Genomic DNA, 19,480 nt, shown 5'->3' with positions numbered 1-19,480 from the left:
AAAGTAGTGCCCCACAATGGGCTAGTGATGACGTATCTTCGTGTTAGCTTTAATCACATCCTTAAATCGTTTCCTCTGGCCTTTCGTACATCGTTTTGCCCACTGTTAACTCAGAGTAAAACATTTGTTGGGAACTCGATTATCGGGCATGCGGACTACATGCCGTCCCAATTGCACCTAGCGTCTTAAAAGGCATCGCTTCTGTACTGGTTGCATATGCCTCTTCAAGGATGCTATCATATGTGCGTCTGCCTCGCCACGTTATATGCAGGATCCTCCTCAGGCATCGCTGACCATGTTGTTTCAGCTTTTTAAGGTGCCGTCTGTAACACGTCCACGATTCAGATCCATAAGGCAGGATGGGAATTACTACTGAATTGTATATGAGGATTTTTGTTGCAGCATTGAGATCGTTGTTGTCATATACCACAGATCTTCGTCGGGCGAAGGATGCTCCATAATGGTTAATTCTGTTTGGAATTTGCGAATCTGTATTTGGACTGTATCGGAGGATGCTGCCAAGGTAAGGGAAGTTCTAAACTACTTTGAAGGCTCACTTCGTCTATGGCGATACTGGTATTTCTTTGTTCTTCTCGCAGTGCTTGTTGGTGAAGGATTTGTGTTTTACTAGTACTCATTTTGCGACCTCTTTTTTATCCTGTGGACAAAGAATTCACGATTAACACCTGTTTTTCAACCTGAGCTGCAACTGCATCATCATCATCATCATCATCATCATCATCATCATCATACTATAACTCACCTAATGCTGCAGAAAATGTTAGGAATTTTTGCCTTTAGACGACTCAGATTAAATAGTTTCTCACCCATCCTGTTAGTTAACTGTCTTCTTGCAAGATCATCTTTGACTAACTGAATGACAGCGGAACATTCCAGGAAAATGACTGACAATCACACACCCTTGCTTAACATCGGTATAGAAATGGAATGGCTCACCAACCGAGACGTTATCGACAACAGTTGCTGAAGCATCTGTGTAATGCAATTTCAAGATGAACATTAATTTCTGTGGAAAACTACGCAGAAGTAAAATCTTTCCTAAAAATTCACAGTTTACTAAGTCAAATGCCTTAGTGAAATCAATAACGGCACTGTGAAAGTGTCAATTTTGTTCCCTGCATTTTTTTTAAGGCTGACGAGCTTTGAACATCACATGTGTTCCCTCTAGAGAGACTGAAGCCACATTGGCTCTCAGGTAGTAATTCCTCCACTAATGGCACAGAACGACTTGCAAAGATAGGAACGATAATGCACCGTAGTTATTGCCATCTCAGCGATCTCCTTTCTTTTAAATACGGGAACCATCAGACCTCTTCTGAAATCGGGAGGTATATCTTCAGTGTCCCATATTTTTAACAGCCAGTTCGTGTATGTGTCTTATCGGTTCCTCACCACCTTCTTTAAGAGCTTCCGCTGGTATACTACCAGGATCAGTGGCTTTGTAATGCTTTGCTTCATTGACAACACACTTAACTTCATCTAATGCTGACGGGGAGCTAAATTCTTCCTTGTTGGGTGTTTGTTCTATTATTTCGTACACTTGTTAATCAATAACTGATTCTGATTCAGAAGGTCTTCAAACTATTCCTCTCACCTAGTCATGATGGAGCACTGATCTTTTAGAAGTGTCTTGTTGTCACTGGATCAAAGAGGATTTCTACGAAAGGTGGTTGGACCATAGATTGTTTTTGTGGCTTGGAAGAACTGTCTCTTATCTTTGTCTGCGAGATATTGTAATTCTTTAGTTCTTGTTATCCACCACGCATTCTTCAGCGCAAGGGTAGTTCTTTGTTTTTGCTTTGATAGGACGAAAGACTTCTACCTTCTTTTATGAGATCAATGCTTCAATTTTATTATTTTCATCAAAACATTTCTTATGTTTCCTGGTCTTATATAATGTTTCTAAGTACGCATCCAGAATAGTGCTCTTCAAGTTCGGCCATTGTTGTGTTACAGTATGATGACATTCCTTAGACAGGGACTGATGAAGCTGTTTCCTGTACTGTGAGGCATATTCTGACATAACCAAAGTTCTCAGTATCAGATGTGTGTCTACAGTTCTTTTGTTTTCTCCTATGGGCAGGAAGTGACATACGCATGACGTATCTAGTAAGTCACTGATTTTTCCCATCTGCTTCTGTCATCGCTTTCGTGATGAAAACATCGTTTTCTTGTGGGCAATTACACAGTCAACGAGATGCTACTGCTTCGATCTAGGGTGTTGCAATGATGATTTGAAGCGATCCTTTTGACGTCTTTATCGTCTCTAGCACTAGAACCACATAGTAAGATTATTTGTCGTAGCAACTAATGTTTGAAAGGATGTCATCCACATCTGAATACAACGTTTCTTTGATATACTCATCAGAATCTGGAGTGGGATGCTGGTTCTCATTCAGTCGAAGTCTTAATGTAGTAAGGCGTTCATTATGCCCAGATGGAGGCTCTGACATATTCCTAAGAATGTCTTTGTTGATAGGAAAAGCCGACTCCGCATATTCGATGCTCAGTGGCAGCTTTCCCCTTCCAAATGAAATTGAATCCTGCACCTAATGCATTCAATTGACCTTCATCAACGAAGTGGGTTTCCTGGAGTGCTGTTACTTGAATATTATATCTTCTTAACACTCCGCTCTCAATACCTGTTCTCCTTTCTGGTCTCTCATTTACCGGTCATCAGTGACTTTTCTTACATTCCAAGACGCAAAATATAATTTATAATTTGTTCGGCTGCACTGATGTGATACCACTGGAGGCGAATATCCAATCGGCGGGGCACCTTTTCTAGCCGCTTTCATATATGAGATAAACAGAGTGGACCCTAAATAAGACTGCTCAGTCGTAGATGCAGCAGCCGAATTGCTCTACAGCCGCAATCTCAAGCAAAAAATGGTTCAAATGGCTCTGAGCACTATGGGACTTCAACATCTGAGGTCATCAGTCCCCTAGACCTTAGGACTACTTAAGCCTAACCAACCTAAGGACATCACATACATCCCTGCCCGAGGCAGGATTCGAACCTGCGACCGTAACGGTCGCGCGGTTCCAGACTGAAGCGCCTAGAACCGCTCGACCACACCGTCCGGCAATCTCAACCAATACGACAGATCACACACCTAATATCTAAGAGTCAAGAGGTTTCCAGACATAATAATCCTGGCCCCGTCGTTATTTCTTGATTGTCGCAGGATTTTGGAAGATAGTCGGAATGTTCTTGGAAACTGCTGAGCATCACTTCTTTTGGGATGAGAGTGCTGCTGAATCTCAACAAACACACATTCTTGATCATCTAGGAACTACGTTCAACAACAAGCAGATGGAAGACAATTGAAAGTTTTCTAGTCACTGCAACCTTATCCGCCAATTCAGGCAAGAGAAGACTCACCGTCCTAGAGCCTGATCCGCCTCTGGAGACTTTTTATATCCATTAATCACAGGTGGTTAATCCCCCTTTAGGAGAAATTTCTCGCACCATGGGCAGGCTGTGTGTGTGTGTGTGTGTGTGTGTGTGAGAGAGAGAGAGAGAGAGAGAGAGAGAGAGAGAGAGAGAGAGAATATTATACTGAGCTTACTGTTTTAAGTATTAAGATTACAATGACATAAGACCACTCCAGGAAACCTGCCTTGCTGATGAAGGTTAATTGAATGCACTAGGTGCAGGATACAACTTCTTTTGGAAGGGGAAAGCTGCCACTGAGCACCGACCCCGAAGACTATTAAGGAGGCTGCAGTGCCTAGCTACCATTTCCTACGCACCAGTCACCTTCAGAAGCGATACACTCTTGCCATAACACGGAGTTAAAAAAGTAAATCAATAAACAGTACTGGAGAAAAACTTACTGAAAAGACCTGCTCTCCGGTTCCTCCCTCCTGCACGAGTTAGAAGCGTGTTACAATGTCACTCTTAAGTTGCTGCTCCTCGTTATAAAGTAAAGAATCAGGACAGGGGTGAACCGAGAAGTTTGTCTTGACACAGACATATAGATTGCCAGTTTCATTTACTTGTCTTCCCCCATTCGACACGGAGATCGCGCCGTAGAAGGGGGGGAGAGAGAACACAAGGCGTCGACATGTCGCTGTACCGAAGAGTTAGTCCGAGACAAGAGAATATTAGACTTCTCAGGTTTGGAGTAGACCTTTCCCTTCAAACAGCACCCTGAAGACTTCCCTTTTCAGTGATGTGTTAAATGTGTGTACTACACGTGATCATCCGTCGCATTTGACACTGATACCAAACGACGCCGCGCTGATCAGCCAAGCGTGGAATGGGCGCTAAACATCCGTATGCATTCTTCGATATGAATCGTTGGGATAGCGGGGAATAATGAAAGACATGTCGCCTTTTATGCTGGTCGTGGCTCACTGTAAGAGATAGCACACTAACGGTTTTCACATGTGAAGCACGAATGTTACACCTTACACTAGTAAGACAGACAGCCTTTACTGCAGGCGGAATACAGATCGCTAGAACAGAAGTGTCACGAGGGGAATTTCTACTCCTGTACAGGGAAAAATTATCAAGAAAAATACGCATTACATAGCGTTGAATATCACAAGATACTAACGTATGAGACAAGGGGTTTATCTAGCGATGCAGTTGGGGAACAGGACAAGAGCAGAGTGATGGGTCTTTCAAGAGGACCTAAAAGATAAGTTGGAAACCAATAATTTTAAACAGTGAAAGGCAGTAACGTTGACACTGCATAGGGGAACTAACCAAATGGTTTGTAAACACAAGTTTTTTCCGTATTGCATAAACGAAATAGTATATGTTCTGGATTCGAATGGGATAATTTTGATGTGAAATAAGTGGAATTTACGACTGGATGATCCCAAACGCTAAGCTATTTGCTTTAAAATGCTATACATTTTGTGTAATGTGACTGGCACTTTAAAAAGATCGTTTTCCCGTAGTATAAAGAATTCTTCGAAGCTACATTAAAAATTTCAAATTTTTTATTTTACTGGTTTATTTACCGACACCACAAGAAAGAATCGAGTCAAATCAGCTCACTACGTATTATAGAAATAGCTTTCTTACGCAAGTTATTCAATGTGCTAAAGAGATGGAGGGGGGAGGGAGAGAGAGAGACAGGAGAGGGGAGAGAGAGAGAGAGAGAGAGAGAGAGAGAGAGAAGGAAGGAGGAAGAAGAAAAGACAACTGCAACTCCAGCGTTTATTGGCATGTAGTGCTCAGCTATATGCTTGCACAGGGTGGTTATAATTAAACATTCGCTGCTTGAGAGGGGCCCCATGAAAAATGATTGCCGCGCGGGATTAGCCGAGCGCTCTTGGGCGCTGCAGTCATGGACTGTGCGGCTGGTCCCGGCGGAGGTTCGAGTCCTCTCTCGGGCATGGGTGTGTGTGTGTGTGTGTGTGTGTGTGTGTGTGTGTGTGTGTGTGTGTTTGTCCTTAGGATAATTTAGGTTAAGTAGTGTGTAGGCTTAGGGACTGATGACCTTAGCATTTAAGTCCCATAAGATTTCACACACATTTGAACATTTTTTGAAAAACGATTGTTCGTACGACAACGAAACTTTGTGGAAACATTTGTAACGACACGAGGAAGAGAAATAACGAATAAAACACTGAACGAAATGCATTTTAGTTTTCACATGAGAGGGTAACATTTGTTAATTGCGTACCATGCTAGTTCGACGACCATCTGGACCCATGACACCTTGGATTCGCACTGGGAATTGCTCTACTGCGTTCGGAACATCTCTAGTGATATGTTGGCTACCTCCCTCGCTGTGCTCAATCTCAACCTCCACAATTAGTCTAGCATTCTCAGCCATGACAATAGTAACTTCAACAATCTGTGGCGCAAGTGGCCGTCGGCCTCTTCAAAGAGCAATTCCCAAATCGCCTGTTAATTCTAACTCCCCCCAAATCACGAACTGCAACCGCATTGCGGAAAGAGGACCTCTCCGTATTGTTTTAATGCGTCCATATTCGCGAAGAGCAGCAGGGCTACTGCTATTGTTGTGACGAAACAGCTTTACTGCTCAACTTGTCTAGACCAATGTTGACAGCCTGTAAGTGTTAAGCATACTGATACATGTGTTTCAACCCTCTGTCGTCGTACCAATAGCGGCGCCTAACGGCAAGTCATGACACCAGCACTCCTAATAACGCAAATCTTGCAGCACACAGTCTGAACATCATTCCTACTGTGTTGGATACCCATCAACGCTGGCGCATGTAGCGAAAGTTTAATTATAATCACCGTGTTTTATGAACTAAATACTGCTGTGTTTTCAAAACAGCAGCTTAAGACGCAACTCAGAGGGCTCTATGATTCTCAGATACATAAGGACTCTTAAAATATTAATTGTATAGCATATAAAAAATCACAACAGACTAAATAATAAATGTCCAAAGCTTCTGGGAAATATTTGTAATACGTCATTTCCCACAAAAGGTGTTTTTTAGAGCTTTACCCCCCAGGGCACGCACATTAACTGAAGCAGCGACGAGGCAGATGCCGATGGCCTGCCCGCTGAGGCGACGACAGCCAGCGCCGGTCGGCAGGCGCAGCGATTCAGACCGGCTAGACCTTGACACAATTTCGAGAATTATCGAGAGTGAAACTGGTTCAAGGTGGAAGGGTGGCGCGCGATCTTCAGTATTCCACAGCTCAGCTGCAATCAGCTGCTGGGATGCTGCATAACAACCTGCAGCGTGACTACTCTTGCAGCCATCATAGTTACGTTGTTGTTGTTATCGATGCACATCTTCCATGCACATCCAGCTGTAGAGAAAGTAAACTGGTACATAAAATAACAATACTGCAATACCTGCCTGTTTTCTTCGCGTATCTATACTCAACAATTTAGTTTGATGTAATTTGTTACACAGTATGGCTACCATTGTCCCAGCCTCGATGCCACGTAAGGCGAACATAGCGATACAAGGCTTATGATACGGTGCAGTTTGTAAGTGCACAAAATTTGCCTTCTTTATTATTGGCTATATGTTTTTATCTACTGACATATTTGCGCATTAAAAAAATAAAAAGGACTACGTACTGTACTATTTTCAATGACTGTTAATTTTTAACTGCAATCATTTCACTAACATACGTACAATATTTGCTAACAGTGAATCTTCCAAGTCTACAAATGGTGTTTTTAAGGGGTGACGCGGCTTACAGAGGCATCTATTTGGTCATACCGAAGAATGGGACTGAAGACAGCTGTCATGAAACGTGATGTAACATCCACTTCGCTGCAGCTATACGAATGACAAATACCATCTTATGCAACAATGGAGGTCCACTACAGACTCAAGATAGACAGACGAACCGGTCCGGATACTAAAACTGTGTTTTTAATGTATATACTAAACGATTTTTCCGAACAAAATCAATACACTGATCAGAAACTGGAACAGTCTCAAAATAATCTAAATAGTGTTTTCAGGATTGCGTCACTTTTTCTCAGTCGACAAACTGTTTCTGAGAGAAATGCTGGACCCGGGAACCTTTCCTAAAGCAATGTGCATAATGCGTATCTTTGTAGACGGTAGTGTGTCTTTAGGTCTAAACGCAAACCAAGAAGGCAGCTATCGAAGTAAATTTTGATTCGACAACATTACGTCATACGACATGGTGCTTACTAACTGATGCCTACAGGAGAAAATATAAAGTTTAAAGACGAACCTGAACCGTGGAGTGAAATGTCAACATAAGGAAAAGTGTTGCCAGAAGAGACAGTCGTGTTAAGTTCAGGAAAAATTCTATGATCCATAGAATATCGAGGTCTAAAGCAATGAAACAGTGACCTATAAAAATACCAGCCAGCCAGAAATACATAATGGCTACCCATCACCAGAATGAAGAGGAGAAGGAACGATAATTGCTTCATATTTTTATCTCACTCTGACGTAGACTGGAATCGTAATCGACATTAATTTTCGGTACAAGGCTTTTTTCTGTTCTGTGAACCTGTAAACGTGTCAATATTATAAGAGACTTCTTTTAGTGAGTATACGGCGAAGTAGATCGCTGCTGAGCATCAGATCCTTGTTAAGCATGGATTAGGGAGAAAAGCAACCTCTCCGACAGAAGATGTAAGTCATTTCGGCACACTAACTCCAGCTCTTCTACCCTGCGTCACAGAATTGTTTGCAGGCATCTATTCAGTAAGGAAATTCTTCATTACGTGATATTTGCAGTGCCACAAGCAAGATGTAGAATAGTAGCTACTGATGTCGTTACATTTGAAAATGTCATAATTCCAAGGAATTATTCAAGTCTTGCTATGTTCAACGTAGCTGCCGTCAAGTGATGGTGTTAGACCTGTCCATAACTGCAGCACCTCGACCCCTCGGCCAAACCCCCCGCGGCCAGGTGGCAGAGTACTGGACGCATCATCGGGCACATACACCACTGATCAAAAGTATCCAGACGTCTGTAAGTAGACATTAATATGGTATGTGTCTACCCTTCGCCTTTATGGTGGCTTGAGCTCTACTGGGGACGAGGTGCCTGAATGTCGGAGGAGGAATGGAAGGCCATTCTTCCTCAAGAGTCGAAACCAGAGAACGTAATGATGTTGGACGTTGGGGTCTACAACGAATTCGAAGTTCTACCTCATCCCAAAGTGTTCCATTGGCTTCATGTCAGAACACTGGGCAGGCCAGTCCATTTCAGGAATGTTATGATCCACAAACCATTACCTGAAGATGCTGCTTCGACAGGGTGCATTGCCATTCTAACATAAACAATCATAATCTCCTAACTGTTCTTCTACTGTATGCAGTACCCACGTCCCTAAAACGCATCCGTATCATACCGCAACTACCGTTTCCTTAAGCACTATAAGGAGACCACATACTTACCACCAAAACCATCATCGTTTCGTAACACCACCTCCACCGTACTTCACTGTTGGCACTTCCATCGAATTGCCACATGGCATAGCGTGGTTCATCACTCCATAGCACTCGGTTTCCAGTAATCCACTGTCCAGTGACGTCACTCTTTACACCACCTCGTGCTGCTTAACACTGACTACGGAAATGTGCGGCTCGCGAGGAGCTACTCGACCATTGTACCCCTTTCTTTTTAACTCGTTGCGCACACTTATTGTGCTAGCACAATGCAAATCACGTGTGATTCATCCCCTTTATTTCATGTGATTTCTTACAGCCACCCTCCGCAACGCTCGAAGGTCCCTGTTCATCAGTACACGAGGTGGCCCTGGTACTGATTTAGTTGTAGTTGTTTCTCCGCTTTTCCACTTCACAATCACATCAACAGTCCACTTGGGCAGTTATAGAAGGGTTGAAAGGTCCCTGGTGGATTTGTTACTCCAATGACTACTCCACTTTCGAAGTCAATGAGGTCTCCTGATCGACCCATGCTGCCTTCACTGCTTGCCTACTAACAACACAATACCTTTTAATGGCGAGTCCGCCTCTCGTGACGTCTAATGGTGAATTCAGCGTTAGGCAGGGTTGTCCAGATACTTCTGATCAGTTAGTGTACTTTACTTGCTCGTGCTCAGATTAAAAAAAAAAGTTTTACAACCGAAGCTATGGTTCATTTTTGTACTAGCGACGGCTCTCACTGCCATCGTATTACCATTTCTTCTTCAAAATTATGCTGGTCAAGAGGAGAACAGGATCTACATTGTCCTTTAAAAAACGTTGTACCCGTTGCCTCCCTCCAACCTTTTGAACTGACTTATCGAGCCAGTAATAGGGCCTACAGTTTAACCAGAGCGCAACTTGGCGGAGAACATAAACATTATTTGTAATACACCTAAATTTCCGATTCCTCCATGGGAACGAATAGCTCTTTATTTTAAATGGGAGGAACAGACGAACTAAACGTGACATATGCGTGAAAAGCAACGCAATTCCCCGTAGCGACCGAAAAGCTAGTGACACCAATTTCAGTCTTCGCATTCAATGCCAGTTCTCTTCACGTAGATTTTGCAACGTATTTATGCCCACGTAATTGTAGCGTGCTTTCGTATCTCGAGGTGTCGCACAGATAAAGCAAGATATAACGAAATTAGCTTCGTCGCTCTCTGCCGAGCAGATAACAATTATAAATACAGATAAAATAGAACGCGTGCGAAGCGATATGGACGCGACTGTACGCGCTGGCTCGCGAAGTGTTCCACTTTCACTGTGGCGCGCTTGTACCCTGCCCAGCAAGATACGGCCAGTAGAAATACTGCTACACGAGTCGTAAACACGTCGCCGTTTTCGCTCCAAAGACGGACGACCCCTTGGCGACGATCATTCTATCACAGACAACCAGGCGCTTCGCGGCCTAGGCTATTGCGCCGTATCGATTCGCAGACACAAACCAGAATGGAGGCCAAGTAATGCTAGCTCGTTATGAAACAGGTATGGGATTCAGGACGTGACGACCAACCCATTCAAATTTCAGGCTGTTGAGCTGTGGTTTTCAAGTCGCCATCAAATACAAAAACCCCTGTTCCATTGTCTACTTCCTTGCGACACTGTCGTCAACGCATTCGAGCTCCACTTCTATATCATAAAGGCCTCTCAAAATTAATATCAGAGGGAAGCATGTTTTCACCTAGATAAGACCGTATATGTTTACTATTTGAAATTTTCGTCATGTCTTTTGTAAGCACTAAGGAGTGTCTGTTATGCAACATTGTGGTCCAGACATACCTCACCTTTTCCCTGGTCTCGCCTACGCACCTGCTAATAAAAATAATGTTAGCGTAGGTATGGAAAAACTTATCACTTGTTATTTGTGTTAATTCAGGTAGAAAATTGGTATCTTCTACAAAGAAGTCAACCAATGTATGATCATTGCATATTCTTCGACGACGAATAAGAAGAAGAAGAAGAAGAAAAATAAGAAGAAGACAAGCTGAATACAACAGGTACAGCGATATTTCTGAATTAGTCTCTAGTGTTGTGCAGAATATTTTGTCTTCAGCAGTTCACCTGTCAATCAAAATGTAGAATGGGGAACAGTTATATATATATATATATATATATATATATATATATATATATATATATATATAACGTCAAGCATGTAGTTAATTTCGACGCTGAGTGAGTGGACTGTCTGTTAAGCAGCAAGACAACCCGAGCAATTATTGATTTGACAATCGTTACTCATAGTTCTTTTATAAATAAAAATTTTGAGTCCTGAAAGCATGTCCTGAGCAGACACGTGACTCAGATGAGGAGGGACCGGCTTCAACGTGAACTATCTAAACTGTGGAAAAGGTGAATCTGATAGCCCGGAAGGGGAACTGCTCCCCAGTAGGTGCCCGTACCTAGAACACAACACCACCGAGTTCGGTATACACGAGGTATACGCAACAAATATCCCCAAATTGCACAGAGGTACAGTGTCAACTATCAGCACAAAACTTGACTATTCGCTAGCGTCAATTACTTCACACTTGAGGTCTAAGGAGCACCCGAAGCTTCAGAGGTCATAATAATAGTATTCCTATAAACCTCAATATGGTTCAAATGGCTCTGAGCACTATGGGGCTTAACTTTTGAGGTCATCAGTCCCCTAAAACATAGAACTACTTAAACCAAACTAACTTAAGGACATCACACCCACCCATGCCCGAGGCAGGATTCGAACCTGCGACCGTAGCGGTCGCAAGGGGTCCAGACTGCAGCGCCTAGAACCGCTCGGCCACCTCGGCCGGCTAAACTTCAATATATTTTCAAGTGTACTGTTAAACCATCTAATCTTTCGCGCGAAGTTACTAATCAACATATGCACCCCTGGTCGCATCAGCTGCGTTTATTGATTTGTGTGTGTGTGGTTATTTAATTTTTTTTTATTATTGTGTCACAGCGAAATACTGCAAGTGACTGGCCACTCGGTTTGATACGCATAGCGTAAGGCGTTTAAACAGCCCCAGTGATTAGCACACTGGACTCGCATTTGAGAGGACGGCAGTTCAAACCCGCGTCCAGCCGTTCGGACTTAGGTTTTTCGTGATTTACCTGAATCGCTTCAGGCAAATGCCGGGATGGTTTCTTTGACAGGACACGGCCGATTTCCTTCCCCATCCTTTGCTAATTCAAGCTTGCGCTCCGTCTCTAATGACCTCGTCATCGACAGGACGTTGAACACTAATCTGCTCCTCCTCCTCTAATTTGACGTGATCTCATTTCATCTCGTAGACGCACCGTGTTTATAGGTCGTAAAGGCATTGATGTATCTTTCAAGCAATATGATGGCTGGATCTTCTGGAGCTAAAGTGCCATGTGCAAGTGGTAGAAATGCTTTGTTCAAGACTTATTGCATTTAATGCAGTATAATCCTAACTTCATTCACGAGTTCTGTCTGCATAAACAGAGCTAGTCATTTCGTTTGTAACAACTGAAGGACATGCTCTCGCTCTTAGGTTACTCATAAGACCATTTTCTTAACGGTTTGTATACGTTCTCCAAGCATGAATCAAGCTGTATAGTGTAACTTCAAGCACCTTAAAGACACTGCTGCTTATACTTTGCTTTAAACAACGCTCACTCAAGGACAACAGAAAGTTAAGACAAAACAAGTGGTGCAGTATTTATTGGGGAACTCGCTAACAGTAAACACTGCCGCGTCCGCATCCACCACATCGGGAAACACACACATGTGGTGGCACGTGGCAAAAGCAGCAACAGGACGAACGCAGTACCTATTTGCGCCGTCTCAGTTTACACGCCGTCCTCACGTGGCTTGCTGTCTGCTGGACTATCAAAACAACTATTCCCAAACACCTAGCACAGCAGCTGCCGCGTGGAATGAAGCAAGTTCCACTTCTGGCAACAGTCAAGGAATGTCTATGTGTCAACTCAAAACATATGCGATGTCTCCGCATACCCATCACTTTTCGGACCTTCACGACGTTTCAAGGACGCTTCGTATTGCCGTCCTCACGAACGATCGTTGTGCACTACTGATGCACACAACGCAGCATTGTTACGCAAATTCAACGGATTCTTTACTTGTTACGCCAGCACTGTCTGCCCGTACAGGTAGGTAGTAATAAAAGATGCAGCACACTGGGCAAGAACGTATCCCAGACGCTTGTAGTCCTGGCTCTGGGCCAATGTTCACATCGTAGCACGCAACTCACCAACGACTGCCCGTTTCCTATAGCTCATTTGTGTTTCTAGTGCTCTGCTACTGTTAAAAAAGTAACGACGAACCATCTTTCGTAAAGTGTAAGATGAACGACCAAGCATATGGCAAAATCATAAATGAGACACAAGTCACCCATGCAATATGAAGATTTGATATCTATGGAACGCCTTTTGAGTTTTTCTCGGCCTCTTGTACGTACAATAATGGTACGTAATCACGATAGCTTAATGGTTGTACCCTGCGACCATCAATTCATTTCAGAGTCAATCTTGCACTGTGCAACCGAGTGTGCTCTGCTTCGAAATTTCAGGGCATATTAAAACTTCGTGGCGGACCGTGTGCTGAAGTATGTCTTTATGCGACATAAAATTTTAGCAGGCTGATCTTTAAAACAAATTAAGAGGAAACGCGGTGCCGAAAGATATCTTCGAGAAAACTGCTGCGCGGACGCACTCTAGACTTGTCACAATGAAAAAAAATACTGCAATCAGGCGAGTTATTGACTGGAGAGTCGTTTGAATTTCGTACGATCTCTAAACTTGTGGCTTAAGGTGTTTGTCTATGCAACAGGAAAATCAGAACTTCATCGGTTAACTGAAGGAATTTGTTTCTGGCAGTTAACGTGACTTCCATCTTTGGCAATGCTTCCTTCGGATATATGAAAGTACATAGTTGTGCAGTTGTTCGGATTCTGCGTTAAACGTAATTTATTCCCCTACAAATGGCTGAGACGCGATTCTCAGGTGGGGGAATTGACAAACCATCCCATCTCCAATACGACCGTATCTAGTAAAAACCAGAGTTTTAGAAAATAGCTTTACTTCTTGGTTAAGAACCAGCTGTCACGGTCAAACTATCTAAACACGGGGCTCGTTAGAAGTAATTTAACACCCACAATGAATCTTTCGCTCTGCAGCGGAGCGAGCGTTGAAACTTCCTGGCAGACTGCTCGCGGAAGCATGCTACCGTATTCGAGGCTCGATCCGGCACATAATTTTAAGCTAATTTAATATGCTATGACATTCCACGCGTCCAGACAGAAATACCCCTGTATATAACCCCCCCCCCCCCCAAAAAAAAAAAAATCCTCAACTTTGTTTCCTCTACGTGTTACCACATTTGAAATTTTTTAAAGATAACTGCGAATAAACAGATAGCTCTCTCAAAATTTTCGGCTGTCATATACGAGCAGTATCACTAATAAGTTGTATGATCAGCACAGACTACACAGCGGCCGGATGCATTGATTTGAATTTCTAGTTGACTAATATTCTACACACCCACATTTCGAAGGCTTCTACAAACTGCTCTTCGTGTCTTTGTAGCTTCTATGTTCTGGCACCATACAAGGCTGCATTCCACACCTAACATTTCCGCGACATTTGTCTTAGCTTATTATTCGGGAGCCTACAGTAAATTTCACTTTTTCCTACAAAAGTTTACACTGAGAACGTAAGCACGTTATTTACGAAATGCATGAGAAGAGGAGAGGGCACTCACCTTCTAGCTTCATGCCGACTTCGAGGCACTTCTGGAAGCGGCAGTAGGGGCAGCGTTTCCGCTGAGTCTTGTCGATGTGACAGCTGCGGTCCGCGACGCACGTGTACACTTTCTTGTTCTGGACGGTGCGCTTGAAGAAGCCCTTGCAGCTCTCGCAGGTGAGCAGGCCGTAGTGGTAACCGGACACCTTGTCGCCGCAGACGGGGCACAGCTCCTCGATGACGTCCTTGGTGTCGGGCAGCTCGGCGACCACGGAGCCGGCCGCGCCGGCCACCGCCGCCGCCCCTGCGGCCGCGCCGCCGCCCACCGCCGCGCCGGACGCGCCGCCGTAGCCGCCGCCCACGTCCATGCCGGCTACGGCGACGCCGCCGCCTGCCAGCGAGAACAGATAGGACGCGTCCATGTTACTGAAGCAATGGCCCTGCTGTTGCTGGTGCTGCTGCGCCAGCGGCTGCTGCTGCTGTTGTTGTTGTTGGTAGCCGCCGCCGTAGCTGGCAGAGCCGCCCCCGGCCGTGCTCCCCATGGGCGGCGGCGAACAGTACAGCGGAGGCGGCATGCTACTGCTGCCGGGCGCCGTCGACGCCACGCTCGTCGTCACTATCGCGCCCGAGTGGTGCGGGCTACCACTGGCGCTGCCCGTAGGACTTAAATTAAACGGCGACATGTTCATGTAGACCATAGCGGCAGAATGGTGCTCCATGTCCAATAGCATATTACACAAAGTTGTATATTCGCTTGCCTCTTTCTACACGGTGCGTATTGGTATTTACTAGGCTCCTGGCCGGGATGTCTTTATAGTACAACAATACTACACAGTGCACTGTGTATATCTTAATACGCGTTGCAAAATGTCTGGCACTGTCAATGAGATCTGAGGGACAGTTAAGTTAAATTCGAGTTCTAGTGGTGTTCGAACCTATCACAGTCACTACACTAGTTGTAGAGGAAACCCCACCCCTCTAATTAGGGGAGGGACGCAAGGCGCCAATATAACAATGGCCAGCACAATCGTATTTTGAGCGCACTTCACGGTGCTCTTTCTCATAAGAGATATTTTTAAGTCCGGGGTCCGATAGTGAATCATTCATGCAGTTACACAAAACTGTGGCACAACCTCGAGGTTTCACTGTATTCAACTCCTCAGTCAAAATTGTGGATCCGTATCACAGTCACATACAACACGAAGTACGTAGTATTCACGCATTTCCACTAAGTGTCGAATTTCCAATTCCATTAATGAAATAAATTTAAAAAAAATAGTAGGTCAATTCGCTCAGTCACACGAGTTCACAGTATCACACACGCGCAAAGTGACGGTAACCACGGCGAAGTAATAATCCAACAGGCAGGTGGACGGCGTCACGATGGCGAGGCTGAACGATGCAACACAGTAATGGTGCCACCAACACTTGTCCACGCTCGAGACTAACTGACAGCACGGCGCCGCCGGCCGAGCCAAACCCCCTAGCCCGCCCCTCCAAGCGCGCCTATCCCCTCCGCGAGCTCCCCTCCCGCCGGTGATACAATGGATAATGATTAGGAACCTATGTAATAAGTGAAAGTGAGTGGCTGACCCACTTTCTACAGAACCAGGTCTATGTTACACACATGCAGCAGCAGGCGGCAAGCGAGAGTGGTCCAGGGGAAGGGGCGGCGGCAGCCGAGAGTCGTGGAGGGGGGAAAGTGGAAGGGGCGCCTGGTAGGGGGGGTAGCCGCCGTGGTGGGGGCCCTGTCCCACTGACCTACTTGCTTCGCGTCGGCTACCAGCAAACTTCGACCCGCGAATGCCGCAAAAATTGCAGTTTCCAGCTGGGCCCGTTTTCACTTTCGATAGCTCCGAATGAAACCGAAAGTTAAGCTGCAGGATGAAGCGCAATGATTATGAGGAGCGCTTAACGCCGACATTCCATTACAGTTTCTTTGTGCTTTTGCATCGGTAATTAGAGAGCTTTTCGGCTCCCCAGCGTCTACCCTTGACATCTTGACGTACTTCTGTACCTCAGAAGCTAAATTTGCACATACATTTAAATAAGTGTAATTTCTGAATGCAAGATTATCTCAAAAGTGACGAACCAAACAATGACATGAAGAAACAATAAATACTTGACTTTAACGAAAACTTGACTTCACCCAAGGGGAAAAAAAAAACAACTTCCGTGTATCTGCACCATGTGAGATGAATCCACCTGCTGAAATCTACTGAAGTGACACCAATCACTTCAATCAAAATAGTTTGCAAATGTGAATAAATGGAAATAGTGCAAACTAAATAGCATTTATAGATGTTACTGTGATGGTTAATACCACGCTAACAGTAGAAACAGTGGACACTACAGTGGAAGTTGCTCGTATAAAGACAGCAGAAAATAAAGACAACAGAAACGTTAACTGATTTGTTTGAACCTGTTTTTCTTCAAGCTCTCAAGTGACTTACGGAACATCAGTACCTACACAGAAATAAGTGGGAGAAACCTGCAATCTACGAGTTCTCGAAATCTTGAACATCAGCGTTGAAACGGTATAGCTTAAATGATACTAGTATTATGGAGCATTGGCCATCGCCGAATCAAGTTTATATTATTAATCAGTTACGGCTCGAGAATGAAGTAAGTTCAACAAAGAATTCAGTTTTCTGAGTTGAGAGTTTACCGCAGCGTATTTTGCGAGCCGCCCAGTGTGCCACCAATCTCGCATTAACAGCGGCAAGTAGGCTAGCTCAAAAACTGTGTAACCAAGGTGTGCTTGTGGTACGCGTGTAACGGAAATGCTGAGCCGAAACGCGGCTAAAGGCCTCTTTCTTCAGTGGCTAAATGTTGCTTCTATAAGTTCAAAAATGGTTCAAATGGCTCTCAGCACTATGGGACTTAACATCTATGGTCATCAGTCCCCTAGAACTTAGAACTACTTAAACCTAACTAACCTAAGGACATCACACAACACCCAGTCATCACGAGGCAGAGAAAATCCCTGACCCCGCCGGGAATCGAACCCGGGCGCGGGAAGCGAGAACGCTACCGCACGACCACGAGCTGGGGACCCTTCTATACGTCATTAGCGTATTTTAATTGTAACGGCTTGCGCTCTGCAGGAGTGTGAATGGCTGAAGCTAATGACAAATAACAGCTACAGCACTCCTACAGATCATAAGCTGTTTAAAACATCACACAAAACAACGTAACTTCGTCCGTCACTGATCATATAACAGACCTTTTGATTACAATACTACACTAATCAATTTGCAAAATGTTATGGAAACAAAATGACCTAAATTTTGTGAAGTTTGTGTCACTGAATTCGAAACTAAAGCTAAAACTCGCATATTAGCTCATGTTTTCAAACTGTTACTATTACCAGCACCTGTAGTTACTTTCATCTTATATTTCGACTTATAACAATCGGCAGCATTCCTGAGCAAGTTTCAATTCTCACAGCACTGTCAATCCATAAGGGGTACATTGTGATCAGGTATGGGACTTCAGTGCACATGAACTGTTGTAATAAAAGTGGACATGGCTTTCACAAGAATTTTATTGTGATGTACTTTCACAGCTGGTTATCTACTACAAAAAGGCAACAATGTCTCGAATTTATTAATTAAACATATAACTTCTGCTATATTTGCGGTGAAGTGACATTATCTTCGATGAAGTTTTCAGTTGCGCCTCCTGAGGAAATGAATATTTTCAATAAAAAAAAAATTATTTGTAAGACAGAAGACCATGAAAAACAACGAAGGACCATCTGTGCGTCACAAGGCTGCTCGTGACAATTTGTAGACGCTAATGGTCAAAGGCGATGAAAAATGGGTTTATCACTTAGAACCGGAAACAAAACTGCAATTCACGGAGTGGCGCCACACCACCTCTCCTCCTTACTCGATAAAGTTATGGTGACGGTCTTCCTGGACGCTGAAGGGATTGTTCTGTTCGATGCATTCCCTCATTGTGCAACGATCAACACGGAAGGGTACTGAGCTGCCCTCAGGAAATTGAAGAAACGACTTCAGCTTGTTCCTTGCCAAAAAAAATGCAAACTAACTTCTCCTTCTCCACGACAACACACGGCCTCATACAAGTCTGCGCACCCGTGAAGAGTTCACAACTCAAAAGTACACTGGACTGTTTTTCCTCATCCACCCTACAACCCCGATGTCGCACCTCCCGACTTCCATCTACTTGGCTCGATGAAGAATGCACTCCGCGGGAAGCAGTACGTGGACGATGGGGAGGTTATTAATGCACCAAGACGGGCTTCGACGTCGACTAGTAGAGTGGTACCATGCGGGCATACAGGCCATCCCAGTACCGATGCATAAGGGCATCGAGCTTAACGGAGATTATGTTGAAAATGGGGTTTTATAGCCAAAAGACTGGGGAATAATATGGTCTAGTGGAATCCTGAGTAAAATCAATCTGCTATCAGAAAGAAATGTGTTGTATTAATTATTGAACGGCCCTTGTAGAAGTGTACGTTTCGCAGTATCATCTGGATTTCTTCCCACCAAACTGTGGTGACGTGAGAGATGAACATAGTGTGCGTTTTCACCTAAGTATTTCACTGAAGGAGCAAAGATATAAAGGGAAATGGGAGTACTGTCATCTGATTATTGTTGTATCGCAAATAGGGACGCTTCTGCAACACGTTATCAGAGCCACCCCGAAAAGAGACGTTCAAATGGCTCTGAGCACTATGGGACTTAACATCTATGGTCATCAGTCCCCTAGAACTTAGACCTACTTAAACCTAACTAACCTAAGGACATCACACAACACCCAGTCATCACGAGGCAGAGAAAATCCCTGACCCCGCCGGGAATCGAACCGGGAACCCGGGTGCGGGAAGCGAGAACGC

The 19,480-nt window shown here is 44.3% G+C and overlaps 1 protein-coding gene across 2 annotated transcripts in view; it reads right to left on the bottom strand.

Moving 5' to 3' along the window:
• LOC126253284 (nuclear hormone receptor FTZ-F1) overlaps positions 1-19,480 on the bottom strand; it is a 1,090,123-nt gene that overhangs the window by 202,956 nt on the left and 867,687 nt on the right. Inside the window, exon 5 of one of the 2 annotated variants that reach the window (XM_049954520.1) lies at positions 14,630-15,001. In XM_049954520.1, coding sequence (XP_049810477.1) covers positions 14,630-15,001 — 372 coding nt within the window. Of the gene's footprint in view, positions 1-14,629; positions 16,077-19,480 lie in introns of those variants that run through there. The other variant, XM_049954512.1, reaches the window with a different exon arrangement.

This window comes from Schistocerca nitens, chromosome 1 (assembly GCF_023898315.1).
Source record: "Schistocerca nitens isolate TAMUIC-IGC-003100 chromosome 1, iqSchNite1.1, whole genome shotgun sequence".
In the NCBI taxonomy this organism is placed as follows: domain Eukaryota; kingdom Metazoa; phylum Arthropoda; class Insecta; order Orthoptera; family Acrididae; genus Schistocerca; species Schistocerca nitens.
This window is presented reverse-complemented; position numbering and strand designations above follow the sequence as displayed.